Source organism: Misgurnus anguillicaudatus, chromosome 12 (assembly GCF_027580225.2).
Source record: "Misgurnus anguillicaudatus chromosome 12, ASM2758022v2, whole genome shotgun sequence".
In the NCBI taxonomy this organism is placed as follows: Eukaryota; Metazoa; Chordata; class Actinopteri; order Cypriniformes; family Cobitidae; genus Misgurnus; species Misgurnus anguillicaudatus.
In genome coordinates, this window is record NC_073348.2 from 28677989 (window position 1) to 28693072 (window position 15084).

Sequence of the window (15084 nt, forward strand, 5' to 3'; positions counted from 1 at the left end):
ATGTGACACGACGACCAGGTCCAGACAGGAAGTGCAAATGTTTGTTTGTGCATTCTGCGTTGATTTTTGAGAGGATATCTAAAAAGTTTCTGTGAAATTAACAAAACTACATTCTCTGTGAAACTGTGTCAAATAAAAAACAAGTTTGACATTTTAATCTGAACCCATAAAAAACGCATTCCAATATGTAGTTCATCATAAAGAGGCGCTTTGCATTGTCCAGCTGCGTACCAGTGTATGCATTACTGCAGATAAATGATTTTGTGCCCACGTAAGCGTGTGACTTCATTAAATGCGATCTCTGTGGGTGTGTACAGATGCGCAGAAATCTGTGCGGCTTCACCCAGGTAGGTATCATGAGAGATATATTTAGCACTGCAGCCGCAGTCTGTCTGATCCGATCCTTCGCTGCCCTACTAAAAGCACTCTAATAATACGAACGTCTGATTGCAAACTTAATAACCAGTACAGTATAATTGCAACATATAGATGAAAAATGCACAATGATGTGTGGGGAATGCATCGTGTTCAACAATGGCACACACGTCTACCGAGCTCCCATGTGAACAGTGCCCATAAAAGAACACGCTGGATCTGAGGATTAGCCATGGTAACAGATCTACTGCTCACACACCCACTATGAGAGAGAGAGAGAACGAGAGCACAAGCGTGATCACTGCTCTGACCTGTATGAAGGATGATGTAAGCAGCTAAAACACATCAGGGTTTGGTTACAGAGCTGCACCGTGTGACAGCACAGGCAGCCAACAAGAGAACCACCCACTGTCTTAGCATAGTTATAACAAGCATACACAAACAGCTATTTACAGGGACTGTGTTAACCATTTCAAAATATATTACAAACAAATAAAAAGCGAGTTCTCTTGTAGTCTAGTTTCCGAGTGGCAAATATCCTCTAATTATAGACAAACCACAAGACACTCTGTGCTTGTACGCTAGACAACAGGGCACAGTACAGGAAGGGTTTGGGTTTGTTCACGAGCTGGAATTCTTCCCAAAAATCTACGGAGTGAGAAAGGAAACAAGCGGCGCTGCGGAGGCTGTCTGCGTTTTCCGCAAGGAAGGATTTAAAGGGCGGGCGTCAAGATAAAGTGCCGGTGGGGACAACATAGGCCCGAAGTCTAACAGGTTTAGGAGGTAATCCCTCAAAAGGAAACGCAAGTATATGTCTGCATGCATGACTCCTTAAACACACCTTATCTAATCAAAACTATCCGCAGAGGTTGTAGATGAACATGAAACGGCATTCCCAATGCATCGAACTTCCGAGTACAGGGTGAATATGTTTGGCAGGAAATAATGCTGGGTGTGACTTGATTTTATCCATCTGGATCTAATTGGATTGTAAAGTGGAGAAACTACTCTATTATTTATTAAAAGCATTGGTTGTTCATTTGAATTTGATGAAATGCTACTTAAAAAAACTTTCTAAGTAAAAAAAAGTGTCTATACATTTACCTTAATATAAATATCTAACTTATAGTTTTGCAAGACTGCTCTTTAGTTCTCAGTTTATTCACTTATTCAACACTACTCATAAAAAAGTTAACACAATGACCTAGTTTATTCAGGGTTCCCACACCTTGGTTAACTTCAAATTCGAGGACCTTTCAAGGACTTTCCAGGTCTAATACTCTCCAATTCAATGACTTAATGTGGGGACACATTTCAAGTGAGAGCAAGGTTACATTGTGTTAGCTTTTAAGATACATTGTTACAGTTCCTTTCGAGGGAACTCCAGCTGCGTCACTGCAGTGACACTTTGGGGACGCCTCCAGGAGTAAGTGGGCCTGAATGTGTGTATCAAATTCACCAATGGTGAGGCTTAAAGACAAAGACAGGGTGACGCGGGAGCCAGGAAGTATATCGCTATCTGAAATATTGCCAAAGACGGCGTTACAGGGACGCAGAAAGTATGGCAAGGGAGATGCAGCGTCTCATTCCCTTCTCAGGGAACAACAGTTACATACGTAACCAGAGACGTTTTCATGTGTCAAACACAACTATGCAAAAAAGCATTTTGGTATGAATCAACATTCGCATAAGTCTAGAATATTTATGATATAGTTACATACGTAACCAGAGACGTTTTCATGTGTCAAACACAACTATGCAAAAAAGCATTTTGGTATGAATCAACATTCGCATAAGTCTAGAATATTTATGATATTATCCTACACTACACAGGGAATATGGATTTTTATCCAGAAAACTTCTTGCATAAAATAGATTCAAGCACTTTCAATGACCTGTATCTATGCATATATATTTTCAAAAACTTTACAGGGCCTTGAATTTTTTTCTCAGATTCACAAACTTTCAAGGATTTCAAGGACCCGTGGGAACCCTGTTAATTGTGATTTATCCAATTAAGGTGCTTTTTGCCAATTACACTTTTCTTTAATAGGCCACACAAAGCAGAGATGGAAACGAATGCTTTCAAATGACATGGACACATGAATCATTCACATCTTTAATAAAAATTACCATCAGGAAGAAACACCGTAAAGCAGGGGTACCCAAACTCGATCCAGCAGGCCTGGTGTCCTGCAGAGTTTAGCTCCACCCCTAATCAAACAAATCAGAAGCAGATAATTAAGCTCTTACTAAGCATACTAGAAACGTCCAGGCAGGTGTGCTGAGGCAAGTAAGAGTTAAACTCTGCAAGACACGGGCCCTCCAGGACCGAGTTTGGGTACCCTTGGCATAGAGTTTTTATGTTCCACTTCAAAGGCATTACATCACTTGTACTGATTCAGTCCCTGCCAGCTTGTCTTTCATGAATGGAGCTGAGAATGTGTTTCCATGGTACACTACAACCCACAGCCGTATTTGAAACAGGTGATATCCTCTAAGGTACAGTCGCACTGTTCTGCTTCGGCAGCTCTTTGGGGACAAAATAAAACACCTCCTTGTCGGAAAAAAATACACATGCTTAGGACTTGAACACAATTTATCACTGAGGGATTTGACACTAAGAGACAAGCAAGCAAGCTTTGGGAATCAGTGTAGCTGGCAGTAATGTTAATCACCACCCAGGCCATCGCAACACTATGTTCCTCTTCCTCTGAGCCTGTTATTTAAAAGCCCCCATGAGCACAGATTAAAAAACAACTCTTTTTAGTTCAGAACATCTTATTTGCATGGATACAAAGAATATAAACTCATCTAAGATAACCACTTGTACTCAAGAGACATCTTACCACAAGGTCTGCATTTAAAGACGCTATTACACAACACACAGAAGTACATACATTACAAGATCACACAATTTCTAAATAGACAAATGAGTTTTCAGTTTCAGAACAGAGTGAAAAAAGAGAGAAAAACAGAGGGTGGAAAGAGGACAAAAAGCTTGATGTAGTAAATATGCATGTTCACACTAAATAATTGATGAATATGTAAACATGACAAAGTCATGAATGTGCACACAATTATTCAAGTAAATAGAAATCATGAACAAATAAATAAATGAAGAGTTTCGTTGCAAAACGAGATAAATCCATTTTTTTAACATTTTTGTCAAAACATGTTTATTATTATGTTATCATGTTATTATTTTGATTCATGGTGCTACTTAGCTGTATTTTTTTAAGTTATGAAGGTTTAAATCAAAACAAACCAACTGCAGTTGCATTGAAATTAATTGGAATGCACAACCAAAAAACAAGATTTCTGAACAATAAAAAAAATGGTGGTAACTCGTTTTGCAACGAAACTCTTCAAATAGTTTTCCTTTTTTATTGCATTGCCTCAGTTACATTTACTGGCTTTTATTGGCTTTGCACAGTTACAATACAGTTGAATCTAACCTATCATTTAGGGATGCTCCGATCGGTATCGGACGATAGTGGCATTAAATGACTCGATCGATATTCACAATATTTGCAGATCTCATGAACCGACCTTTCTATTTATGTTAGTCATTATAGGGATCCTGAATGCGGCAGCAATTAGAGAGCATTTTTATGCAGTGCGGGCATTTTTACAACCCGTTGCTCATGTGCGATGTGCAGATTTGGATTTCTCTCTTTGCCTTTACAGAGATTGCGTATTTTCAAAGAAGACGCGCTCCGGTCAGCAGCGCGACGCGTCTTCACATCCCCATCAAACAGCATATACAACACATATCTATTGCACACAATTGCATCCTCATGCCAAAAGTTTATTATTGCATGCGTTTTAAAGTTTTGAGCGTTTAAAATTTCCTTTTTTTGTTCCATAGCTGCTCTTGTCTGCATACACCCGCCACGCGCACACACAGTAGCCTGTCATCAGTGGTACAAGTGAACAAAGCGATCTCTCTCACGACTTAAAGCTACAGTAACCTAATTTATCTTTTGATAAAATCACTCTCTGCTCTTGACTAAAGAACTGTTATACTTCTTACAAATGCATGTATATTTAATTCATACAGTAATTATTAGTAATTATTTAAGTGATAAAAATCGGTATCGGACAATCACAAAGATAACAAATCTGTAATCCGTTTTGGCTGCAAAAATCCTGATCGGAGCATTCCTACTATCATTTTTAAAATCTTTTTTTAATTAATATAAATGAAAACAATTTGCTTAACCCCAGCAAATTTACATTTACTTCATAACCAACTGCATTAATACCTCACCAAGACAAGGTGCATTAGATCATGCTTGCTTCAATCAGTTGATGGCAACTGGCAATTAGATAATGCTTGAGTGCACAACTTGGTCGCTAACCTGGACTTGATTTGGTGTCATATACTTAACTACAGCACATATCTATTGCAATGAATAAAAATATAAAGATACACTTCTGAATCCACATCACACTATCTGAGAGAATCAACTAAAGGAGGCAAAGCTGGGTGTGTGTCAGTGTGTAAGTAAAAGGGGTGAGCTAGAAGAAAAAGCTGTTGTTAATTTTTCTTTCACATTGCAGTGATTTGCTGAAAGACAGAGGTGTAAAACACACAAACACACACAACAGCAGTTGTAGCCTTGTTAACAGATCTCAGAAGCAAGCTTGTGTGCTTTAACCACAATATTACACTGATATCAGGCTTCCCTCACCTGCAAAAACAGAATTCCAGTAGTAAACACTGATCTGTGTAATGCGCAGAAAACTCTGATTGTAACACCTGTATTTTTAACCTGCTTGAAAGCTGTCTGGCTTCTCTAATAGTGTATAAATGACCTTGAGGATGATAAGGAAAAAACAGAGCAAACAAATGACGCTGTGAGGAAAGAACTGTGGCAGAGGGCAGAGAAAAGCAAAGCTGCTCTTTTTTTCCCACCCCTACACACGTCGTCTCAGTTTCTTATCAAAGAGCGCAGATGCTGACAAGGAGAAATGCAGCGCGGGAGATGGAGCGCCTGCATGGTGGCAGTACGCAGCTAATATACGAATACAAAAAGAGTGCATTGCAGCCGGCGATCTTCATTCAAGTCCGATCACCTTTGATTTCCTATAATAAGCATCACTGTCGCATCTAAAACTGCATTATAAAGTGTATTAAACTGTAGCACAAGCAATGCAGATAAGCACTTATCTGTACTTTAATGCCCACTAAGATAGTGTGTATATCTTGTTTGCCGACACTGGTTTCACAATTTGGCCTCAGACCTCGAAGGTAACATGGTTTGTTTAGGGCCAATTGGCTGGATCACTTGCTCTAGAAACCAGAGCTTCATAAACATGCTTGGCATGTAATGACAAAGCCAACCCGAAAATATGTGTTATTTAATGTATTTTATTCTTAAATTGACATAATTGACTTAATTTGTCATAAATTCCTTTTCATGTGTGCACAACTCACAAATAAAAATATATCCATCATTATTTGTTCCTAAAATAACTTTTCCATCCAAGGCTATGCAGAAAAAAATACTAATCAATAATAGCATCGTTTAGTCGGCACCAATAACCTATTGGGCTGTGTGCTGACTAGGGGTGGCACGGTTCACAAAACCCTCGGTTCGGTTCTATGGTCACGGTTCTTGGTTCAGTACGGTTCTTGTTGTTATTTTTTTAACACTCCAGAAATGATGTATTATCTTAGAAAATTTATTAAAATTATCCATAATTTAGGATACAGTATTAAAAAAAGTTATATCATGTAATCATGCACAAACTGAATAAAACCTGCCTTCATAAAACCTTTTAAAGCTCGCAGCAGGGTTACGTAAATGTCTGAGCTGCACACGCGACAGATCAAATAAGCAATAAGATAGGCATGTGTGAGGACAGTGTGTCATCGTGCACCAAAAAACAGACTTAACACTACGATAACTTCCACTGTTAAGAGAGCACTTTACTTCCTGTTTTCTTTAAAACAATCACAATCACATACTAATGACGAAAGCGTGCCCGGGCTCGGATCAGACAAAGTACAGTGTGAGTGCGTACTTCTGGGGGAGTGGGGGGAAAAAAAAACGCACTCGGTTGGGATGTTGCAGTAACAGAACTTTCTCACTGGTTAATCAGCGTGTGACAAAACCGGTGATACCGGGTGGGAGTGGCTTATAAATACACATGCAGCTGTGCGCATTTTATTTTCACTTTTGAATTAAATTCAATTGTTTAAATGCAGCTCTTGCGTTTGTTTTAATTAAGTGCTTGAGCCAGTGTCCGCAGGTACTTCGACTGAAGCCCACAAGTCCCAAGCTGAGCAACCGGCTCTTCCTGCATATAAAGCGCTGCTTGAATGATGGGTTTATTCTTCTTTTTAATAAAAAAAAAAAATCACATCAACAGAACGATCTCACTTATATTACATTATATATGTATACTATAACAAAACGAAAAAGCAAGCGGCTTCTGCCAACGTCATTGTCAGTCAACTTGCCTCACACACTCTGACAGTAATAAATGAAATCTGACACCTGCGGCTCTGTGATGTGACGCGCGTTCAGCTCGCAATGAATTCAGGCTGCAGACACATTCAGTTTTTAGTGTCTCTCTAACAAACTAAATGATTTAAATACAAGGAAAAAATCTGTGCCATGGTGGGCAAGTGAGGCTAAATCACCGTGTATCACCGGTTACACAGATTATCGCAACATGCCTAGTGCCCGGGCACGATTTGGTTGGGTTAGGTATGATATGAGTGCGCCCTAAAACTACATTGTTCAATGAAAGTCATAAGTGATACCAATACTCATTTGAACAAACAAGAACATTTTGAAAGCACCAAGCAGAAGCAATGCTCATCATACCTCTTGTTTATGGGCTTCTCGTCCTTTTCGTAGGGTTTGACGAACCATTTGCCGATGCGTACAAAACTGCGGTTCATCAGACAGCGCTCAAGGAGGTTATGAATGGCCTTGAAGAGAAGAGTTCGACATTCGTAGGACAGACCGCTCTCCCACACACCGTCGTCCTCGCCTAAAGAGAAAAACATTGGTTATTACCTGGTGTGAGAAGAGTGACAATATGACACTTTTTAAAAAAAATAAAAATACTCAATTGGCTTACACATTCAAATATCTTTGGATTTTAGAGATTTATCTTTTAAAGGAGGGGTGCACATTGTTGAAATCACCTAAACAAACACGTCCCTACCCCAATAGAATCTGGACCTTCTATTAATAGAACCACCCCCCACACATACGCAACCCAGGCAATGATGTCAGTTAGTAGACATGCTCCTTAATGCTGATTGGCTACAAGTGTGTTTTGGTACTACTCAGACCTTTAATTGACTAAAACATCAACATGGTCCCTAAGCAATGACTCTAGATGACTATTAATGAATTATTTCACAGAATAGTGGACACAAATTAATAAAAAACATTACTAAACACATTGTATTACAGTGTTCATATCTTTTATAAACTATAATGTAAGATTCTACAAAAATACAACATACAAGAATTCTGATTCTCTTGTCAATTAAAAAAAAAAATTCATTCGCTCATTTTGATTTGACTTGGGTCTTAATTAGTTCAGCCTGATAGACTGATCCTATCGAAATGCCATCTTGCCTCGCACTGGCAGGTAAAACGTCCAAAGAGGCCGTAAATCCGAGCGCTGGTTTGTTTCTGGATCACGTTCGGCTGTGGCCTCCATGCTTCAGTAATCTCATTAGGAGTCACTGCTTAAACCTGGCAGCTCTTAAGCTCCTTTCAAACATGTCCCTGTGCAGCACAGCTCCCATGAGCACCCATAGGCTGTAGGAATTACAACACCCACCCGCCCCAGCCCGCCCGCCAGTCTGCAGAAGGATACAGAGCAAATCCACTTGATAGAACGGCAACACACATCCATATAGGCTTCCCTGACATTGCAGACATTTGAAAAAACACATATTTGCCAGAGTGTCTTTAATCAGACACGCATTGTGACAACACACTATTTGCATGCAATTTTGCATGTAAAATAAAGCCTTGTTTTTAAAACACTTCTTGCTAACTATCACAATAGGATATGCTTTTGTACCCATGTGTTAGTGCCCATTACACCAAACAATTATATCGTTCATTGATACACCGCAAGAAATTCTGCAGAATGTCCCGCAGGTTTATCCAAAATTTGAATGGTGAGCGTACACAAAGTTTCATGCATCCCCTATCCCTTTGCATGTTCGGCTGTCTTTCCTTTACATCCATTTTAAATAAATGTTAATGTTAAATAAAAAGGTCAAATGTAAAGTTATCAGCTAACAATTTTTATGCAGTACTCTTTAAACTCAGCACAGGAATTTTAAAAAAGCCCAGATTCGGTTTGGGACAATCAAAAGGTCATTCACATGCAGCAAAATATCTGCAGGCTAAACAGTCGAAAAACTGGAATCAGGCCAGAAGGCGAATCTATAATTCGTTGATGTCTTCTGAAAAGGCAGCAAGTAGCACAATTCACTTTTAAAGGATGTCATTGATTTGACTAACAGCTTGGCAACAATAAAACACCTTGTCTATTGTCAAGGCGACGAGAGTGTTCATGAGAGAGAGAATGAGGTGGTTTTGGCTGTCTCATGCATCTTTTAATACCTTAAATATGGGGCCTGCTACTGCTCACCTGTACACAGATAAACGTTCTTGACTGAATCATTCTTGGTAAAAAAAAATGTAACCTCAGAGCTCATGAAAGACTCCCATTCATCTTACATCTAAAGAATAACAGGCATTGATCTTCTGATATTCACTTCTTACAATTTACAAAATATGTTCTTTCAGAGCACAACCTTGATTCAAAACGTGAAAAACTATAAATAAATGGTTCACTCAAAATAAATATACTAAGAATTAACACAACTTGTATATATCAACACTTCCCAAGACATACTATTGATTTATACTAGTAATCCTTACACCAGATACAAAAAGGTGCCTTGACTTTTACTCACAGCTGCACCACAAATATGATTCTATAATGCCAAATAAACTTTTCTGTATAGCATATACATTACTGTCATAATAGCTGCTTTAGTGTGTAAATGGCATCGTCCTCACAATTTCTACTGTGGGGAAGAGGCGCCTGGTTTCTATAAAGTGTTCCCTTTGACCTTGTCTCTCTGGTCTAACCACTGCCCACAGAAAAAGAGAGAGACACACAGGGAAAAAGAGAGAGACAAGGAGAAAAACGCAGCTGACTACACAAACAAAAGCACACAAAAGACTCCAAGACATGCAAACCATGAATTACTGAAACATAACAAACACCAACATATTAAGCATTACTGGCAAAACATTTTGCAGTCTAAAACGAGTCACGCTAAATAAATGCAAACATCAAGCATATCTAACAGAATTTTAATTTAGTGCCGACAACAAATCGTAAACCTCTATTAAAACTGTCACTGGCTGTATTATAGGAAATTGACAAACAAAGCTGCTTGTGCAGTTACTGTATCAGGAAAGTTAACAGACTTCACGACAATGCCAATAACAATACAGGATGTACAACACACAAATGGGATGAATGGACGCATTTACAACAAGATATCTGTAATGACTTTTTATATACATAAATAGGATTCTTTATGTTTTTTAAGTCACCAAACCTGACACTTAAAAAGATTCTGAATTACACTGTGTAAGAGATTTTGTGATCTTGCATATTTGTTATCTCACATTTGGCACAGTTTTACTCACAATCCAATAATGCTAACCTGATGCCTTATCAGGGCTCGCAAAATCGCTAGCCCGACGTCTCGGGGCTATTGTGCTTTGCAGTCGGGGTATCAAAATGCATCCCTGCCCTGCCCGTCGGGCTATCTTGACTTATAGTGAGGAAAAAATATATTTAAATGCTTATGCATTCTCTCACAGATTTGGATGAGTAATAATGGTGTATGAAATTCAGGCATTGGGTATTTAAATTGCGTTTGAGCGTGCGCTCGAGTTGTACTTTCACGCGAAGCCGCAGTACAGGAAGCAATCCGTACTGGTTTGTCATGGATTTCTTGGGCAAATCCTCCAACTTCGTCCTGTCAGTCATTACTATCCTTACGTAAGAAAATTAAATCTCTCGCAGCAAGCTTTAAAGTGATATTGACCGTACGGGCATTGAAGAGAGTGACTCTGTGCAGAATCGCTCTTAAAGCGACAGTAGCCCCTGTTTTTCTGATCGAAAAAATTATCCAATCTGTAACTGGATGATCCAAACTGTGAGTTTTGTGACCCACTGAACCACTTTCAAATGGTGAGTATATCTGGTGTGAGGATGAACAGGAACAGTTGGTTTACATGGAAATCCAGTATTTTTTGTTTGTTAAAAAAACAACAGCATCAAAACAACAACAAGAATAGCAGATTAAACATTGTGGTTAGAGGCCCTAGTGGCTTTGTATTGGCAAAATTTGGCCCGTGGTAAAACTTATTGAGGAACCCTGTGCTATGCCCACAATGTCAAGTGGCATTTTCTTATCTGTGACTTCAGTTAGTATTTCAGATTCAGAATCTGAAGTTTATAGATATTTCACTTCGGTTAGAAGAAAATATTTGTACTGATGATTGTAATTGTATGTGTTATTTGATAGATGTTTTGTCTCAATATTCTACATTAAAAGTAATGTATTTTTTATTTGGGCTACTTGCATTCATTTCGGGCTACCAAAAATTGAAGAGTGCCTGTCCGAAGGGCTACTAGAGATTTTGAATTTTGCGAGCCCTGCTTGTGATTTATTAAATTGCAAAAAGCATCACAATATGTACTGTAAGGTATTTCTTTTGACCTAATGTATATGTAAGGAATAATTGATGATGGGCCGTTGAATTAAAAGAAAATAATGCATAACCAAGGTGGTTATGCCGCAGGCAGGTGTGCATTATTTTCAAATAATTCAAAGGACCGTTGTCAACCATTACGCTTATACCACGATTATCGCAATTATTGGTGCCTATTTTCAAGACATTTTAAAGGTTAAGTGTGCGGTTATTGAAAAATAATCAACACCCATGGAACATTTCTCAGCCAATCAGAATCAAGCACTCAACAGCCCCGTGGTATAAATCAATATAAATAATATTTAGAGATGCACTGATATTACATTTTTCAACGATACCAAAAATTCAGATCGATATCTGCCGACAAAGATGCGGATACCGATAGTTTAGTGGTTATTTTAACATGCATTATGGCGAAAGAGCACTTAGTTTGCAGCACTTCGACCTCGGCACGCAGTGACATCATCACTCTACTCCCCCTCTCACTTAAACTTCCGTCAATATTACTGCGCCTGCGGTCTAACTAAGTGCTCTTCGGCCATACAATATAGTTCTCATTTTTTAATCACCACGTTTTATTTTGTGCCACCATACTTATTTAACTACTCATGTTACAGTCTTTAATAGGGAAAACATGGAAGTGTTTGGTGGCTTCTAAATTCATCCCTGTTTGGATCCTAAGGAATGAATGGGGCTAGGCTAAATGCTAACACATTCATGACGCGCTGTACAAAGATTAAGTGCACGGATTAAAACAAAATAGGCATGTATTAATTTGTCAAAGTTAAGGTAAGAACATAGTAAAATATTGAAAAACGGTGGTGTTATCCTTTAACTAAATTCTAAAGATAAAATTTTCTATATGTCATTCATTTATATAATGACCATTAATATTGAACAGTAAACTAGTTATGTTTCTTTACATTTTCTATACACAGATCTTAAATTCAAGAAAAGATGTTCAAATGTCACAAATACACTATTTGGTTTAATCATTTTTTAATATATTGCCGAAAATGTTGAAAAAAAAACTTTAATATAAAATTTTGTTTGATATTAAACTGTATCCGTCAAAATGATTTGCAGCATCCTAGTTACCATTTTTTTATTTAGTTTTGTGCGGTAGTTAACTGAAAAGAATGAACCTTGGAATGTTACGACTGGCCAATCACAATCTAGCATTTCAAGAGAGTCGTGTAATACTAATAATAATTATTATAAAAAATATAAATATTTAAACATCCATATAAAAAAGATTTTGGATCCAGAAACAATAACATATTAAAACATAAATATAAAAGAGAACATACACCCTAACCCGACCACATTCAAATGGTCTTTTCAATCGAGTCTCCCTGAATCACTCACTGAATCACACAAGCAGCACCATATTATCATCCTTCAGACACCCAAGCTCATAATAGCAGGACAGAGAGAGGAGTGGTGTATCGCTGCTCCCTACAGCCACAGGTTCCTATGCAGGAGTCATTAGATCAGCTGTAGGGTCATTAAACAGAGAGATTAATGTCTGCTCAACCATTGGCCCCAGGGGACCAAGCCAGACCAGGGAAGAGCCAGCGTCGTACGCTACAGGAGCTTCTGTTCTCTCGTTCTGCTTATTTTCTCTATTCTCCCGTCTCCATCTTTCTTTATTTTTCTCCACCTCATCTTCATCCTATGCTGTAATCTGTCTTCCTCTCTCTCTCTCCAGTGCACACCTCCGTCCCTTTCTCTTCTCCGCATGCCCTTGGCTTTCCTTTCTTCAGCTCGTTTGTTCTTTTTCTCCGAATATGAGCTCACAGCCTTACAAGAGCTGGAGAGCTTCAATTACTAATTAATGACTATTTCCTAAGATGACAGGAGAGCACGGTGCGAGAGAGGACGAGAGAGAAGGCAGGGCACCTCTGGTCTCTGCTTTTGAGAATTAAGTACAAAAGCCAATGTATCATTAGGACAGGGCGGACGAGTCAAGAGATACAACAGCACAGACACAAGCAGCAAACAATGCTGTCCAAGACCAGTTCAAGCTAACGTATACAATTATTGATTGAATTCGCATGTCTGGAGGTCCTAACCATTAAGCCACAAGCAGCTTTCACGCAAAATGTAAAACAATGCTTGCAAACATTACCGAGAAGGGCATAAATAGGACGTTATTGACAAGTGAAATCGCACATTGCAACAGAAATGAACAAAAACCAGGCATTACAGAAATAACACGCGGTCTTACAACAAAACCCTTAACCTGTCAAACGCCACAACAAGATTAACAGGGGAAAAAGAAAACAGACCCCACATGTGCGGTGAGAAGAACAAAGAGGAGTTTTGCGTGTTGTGCCAAGCAGAGAACCACCAGCAGCGTAAATCAACCCAAATCTTTCTCCTTCAATAAAACAAATAACACCAATTGCAGGTGACCTAGAAATGTCTATTTAACACTAAACAAACAGCATTCTTACAAGACCCTTGCCATTTCCTGGTAGGCATGTGGCATAATGTATTATAGTCTGATCACATTGCTTGACTATTATAATATCTAAGGTTTATTCAAAACACGGGAAGCGCTGCGGAAAAGCCGGAAAGCTTGGGGAAATTGGGAACAACAACAATGCGCCTCTGAGGCAAAGGGACATGTATTATTTCCTTTTACTTCTGACATCATTTCCTGTTGGAGGTAGAGCACTCGAATCATGGGTCAAGGGTCAAAGATTTACAAATGGCCTCCAAGTGATAATTTTACTCACACCAGAGCCCTGCAGTCTTCAAACAACTCAGAAAAGCAACAGCAGACACGATCTCCTCCTCCAGCGCACTCAGTTCTCTCTCTGTAAATGGGATCCAACATGTTTTCAAAGAGCCTTTTCTCCGAGCAGCTCGGCTGTGTGGCCCGAGGGTTCGCGCTGCATACAGCTTGCCAGCAGAAGATTCCTGCTCTTAAATGCACGGCTCATGTGTCTGACAAACAGTCCCAGTCTAGCCGTCAGCGCGCCGCTGGAGTGCCTTAGTAACGTCCTACACAATATCTGGACAAATGCTAAATAAAGAGCCTTCATCGCGACTTCGTCAGTGCCATTACGTTGGTGGGAATGTCTCAGACGGCGATATGTAATTACGGCGACTGACGGGCTCCCTGTGTCACTGGTAAAACAATTGCGCACATTAAAAGGTAAAGCATGTAATTTCTGCACCACTAGCGACACCAAACAGAACTGCAATTTGTTTGTTTTATAGCAACACTGAATAAACCAATGGTGTGTGTTTAGGGCGAGACAGACTATTTGGGAAACCACTTCGGAATCAAGCATTATTTTCCTGATGCTGTTTGGTGCCACAGACACTACAAACTTCATATAAAAGGAATTTTCGGAATACTTTAACTGTGATTTCACTCAAGTTCATAGTGGTACTGGAATTCAATAATGTAAACTCTAAGACTGTGCCCTCTTTTTTATTCCAAGCATTAAATGTAAACTGTTTCTCGTAAAAAAAACATAGCCTGAAAGCCTGTCAACTTTCAGCATAATGGGTATCACCAGCAGCTGTCTTTGAGCTATGCGGTAAACAGGTAGCCCTCCAGAAAAACCCAGATAGAGAAAAGTAAGAGTGAATGAGGGGGAAAGAGAGAGAGAGAGGGAGAGAACCTGCCAGCACAACTCGCACCATGGGGAGACAAGCAGCCGGGGGAAGATGCGAACGAGCAGACGGGTGTCAGAGGAGGAAGATGAAGAAGAAATGAGCCTTATAGCAATTATCCATACAGACAGAGTATAGCTCCTTAATTTCCATTCAAAAAAAAAGATCAGAGAGAGAGAATAAGAGGAGGAGGAAGCAAAACGGGAATGAGAGGAAGAGCAACGGGGGAAAGACCTTTTTAATGTCTTGCTCTATGGATACCCCTGGATAGAAGCCACATCAG

At 39.2% G+C, this 15084-nt stretch overlaps 1 protein-coding gene across 1 annotated transcript in view; it reads right to left on the reverse strand.

Moving 5' to 3' along the window:
• med13a (mediator complex subunit 13a) overlaps positions 1 to 15084 on the reverse strand; it is a 70757-nt gene that overhangs the window by 46734 nt on the left and 8939 nt on the right. Inside the window, exon 3 of the mRNA XM_073874289.1 lies at positions 7218 to 7386. Within this exon, the coding sequence (XP_073730390.1) occupies positions 7218 to 7386 (169 nt within the window). The remainder of the gene's footprint in view (positions 1 to 7217; positions 7387 to 15084) is intronic.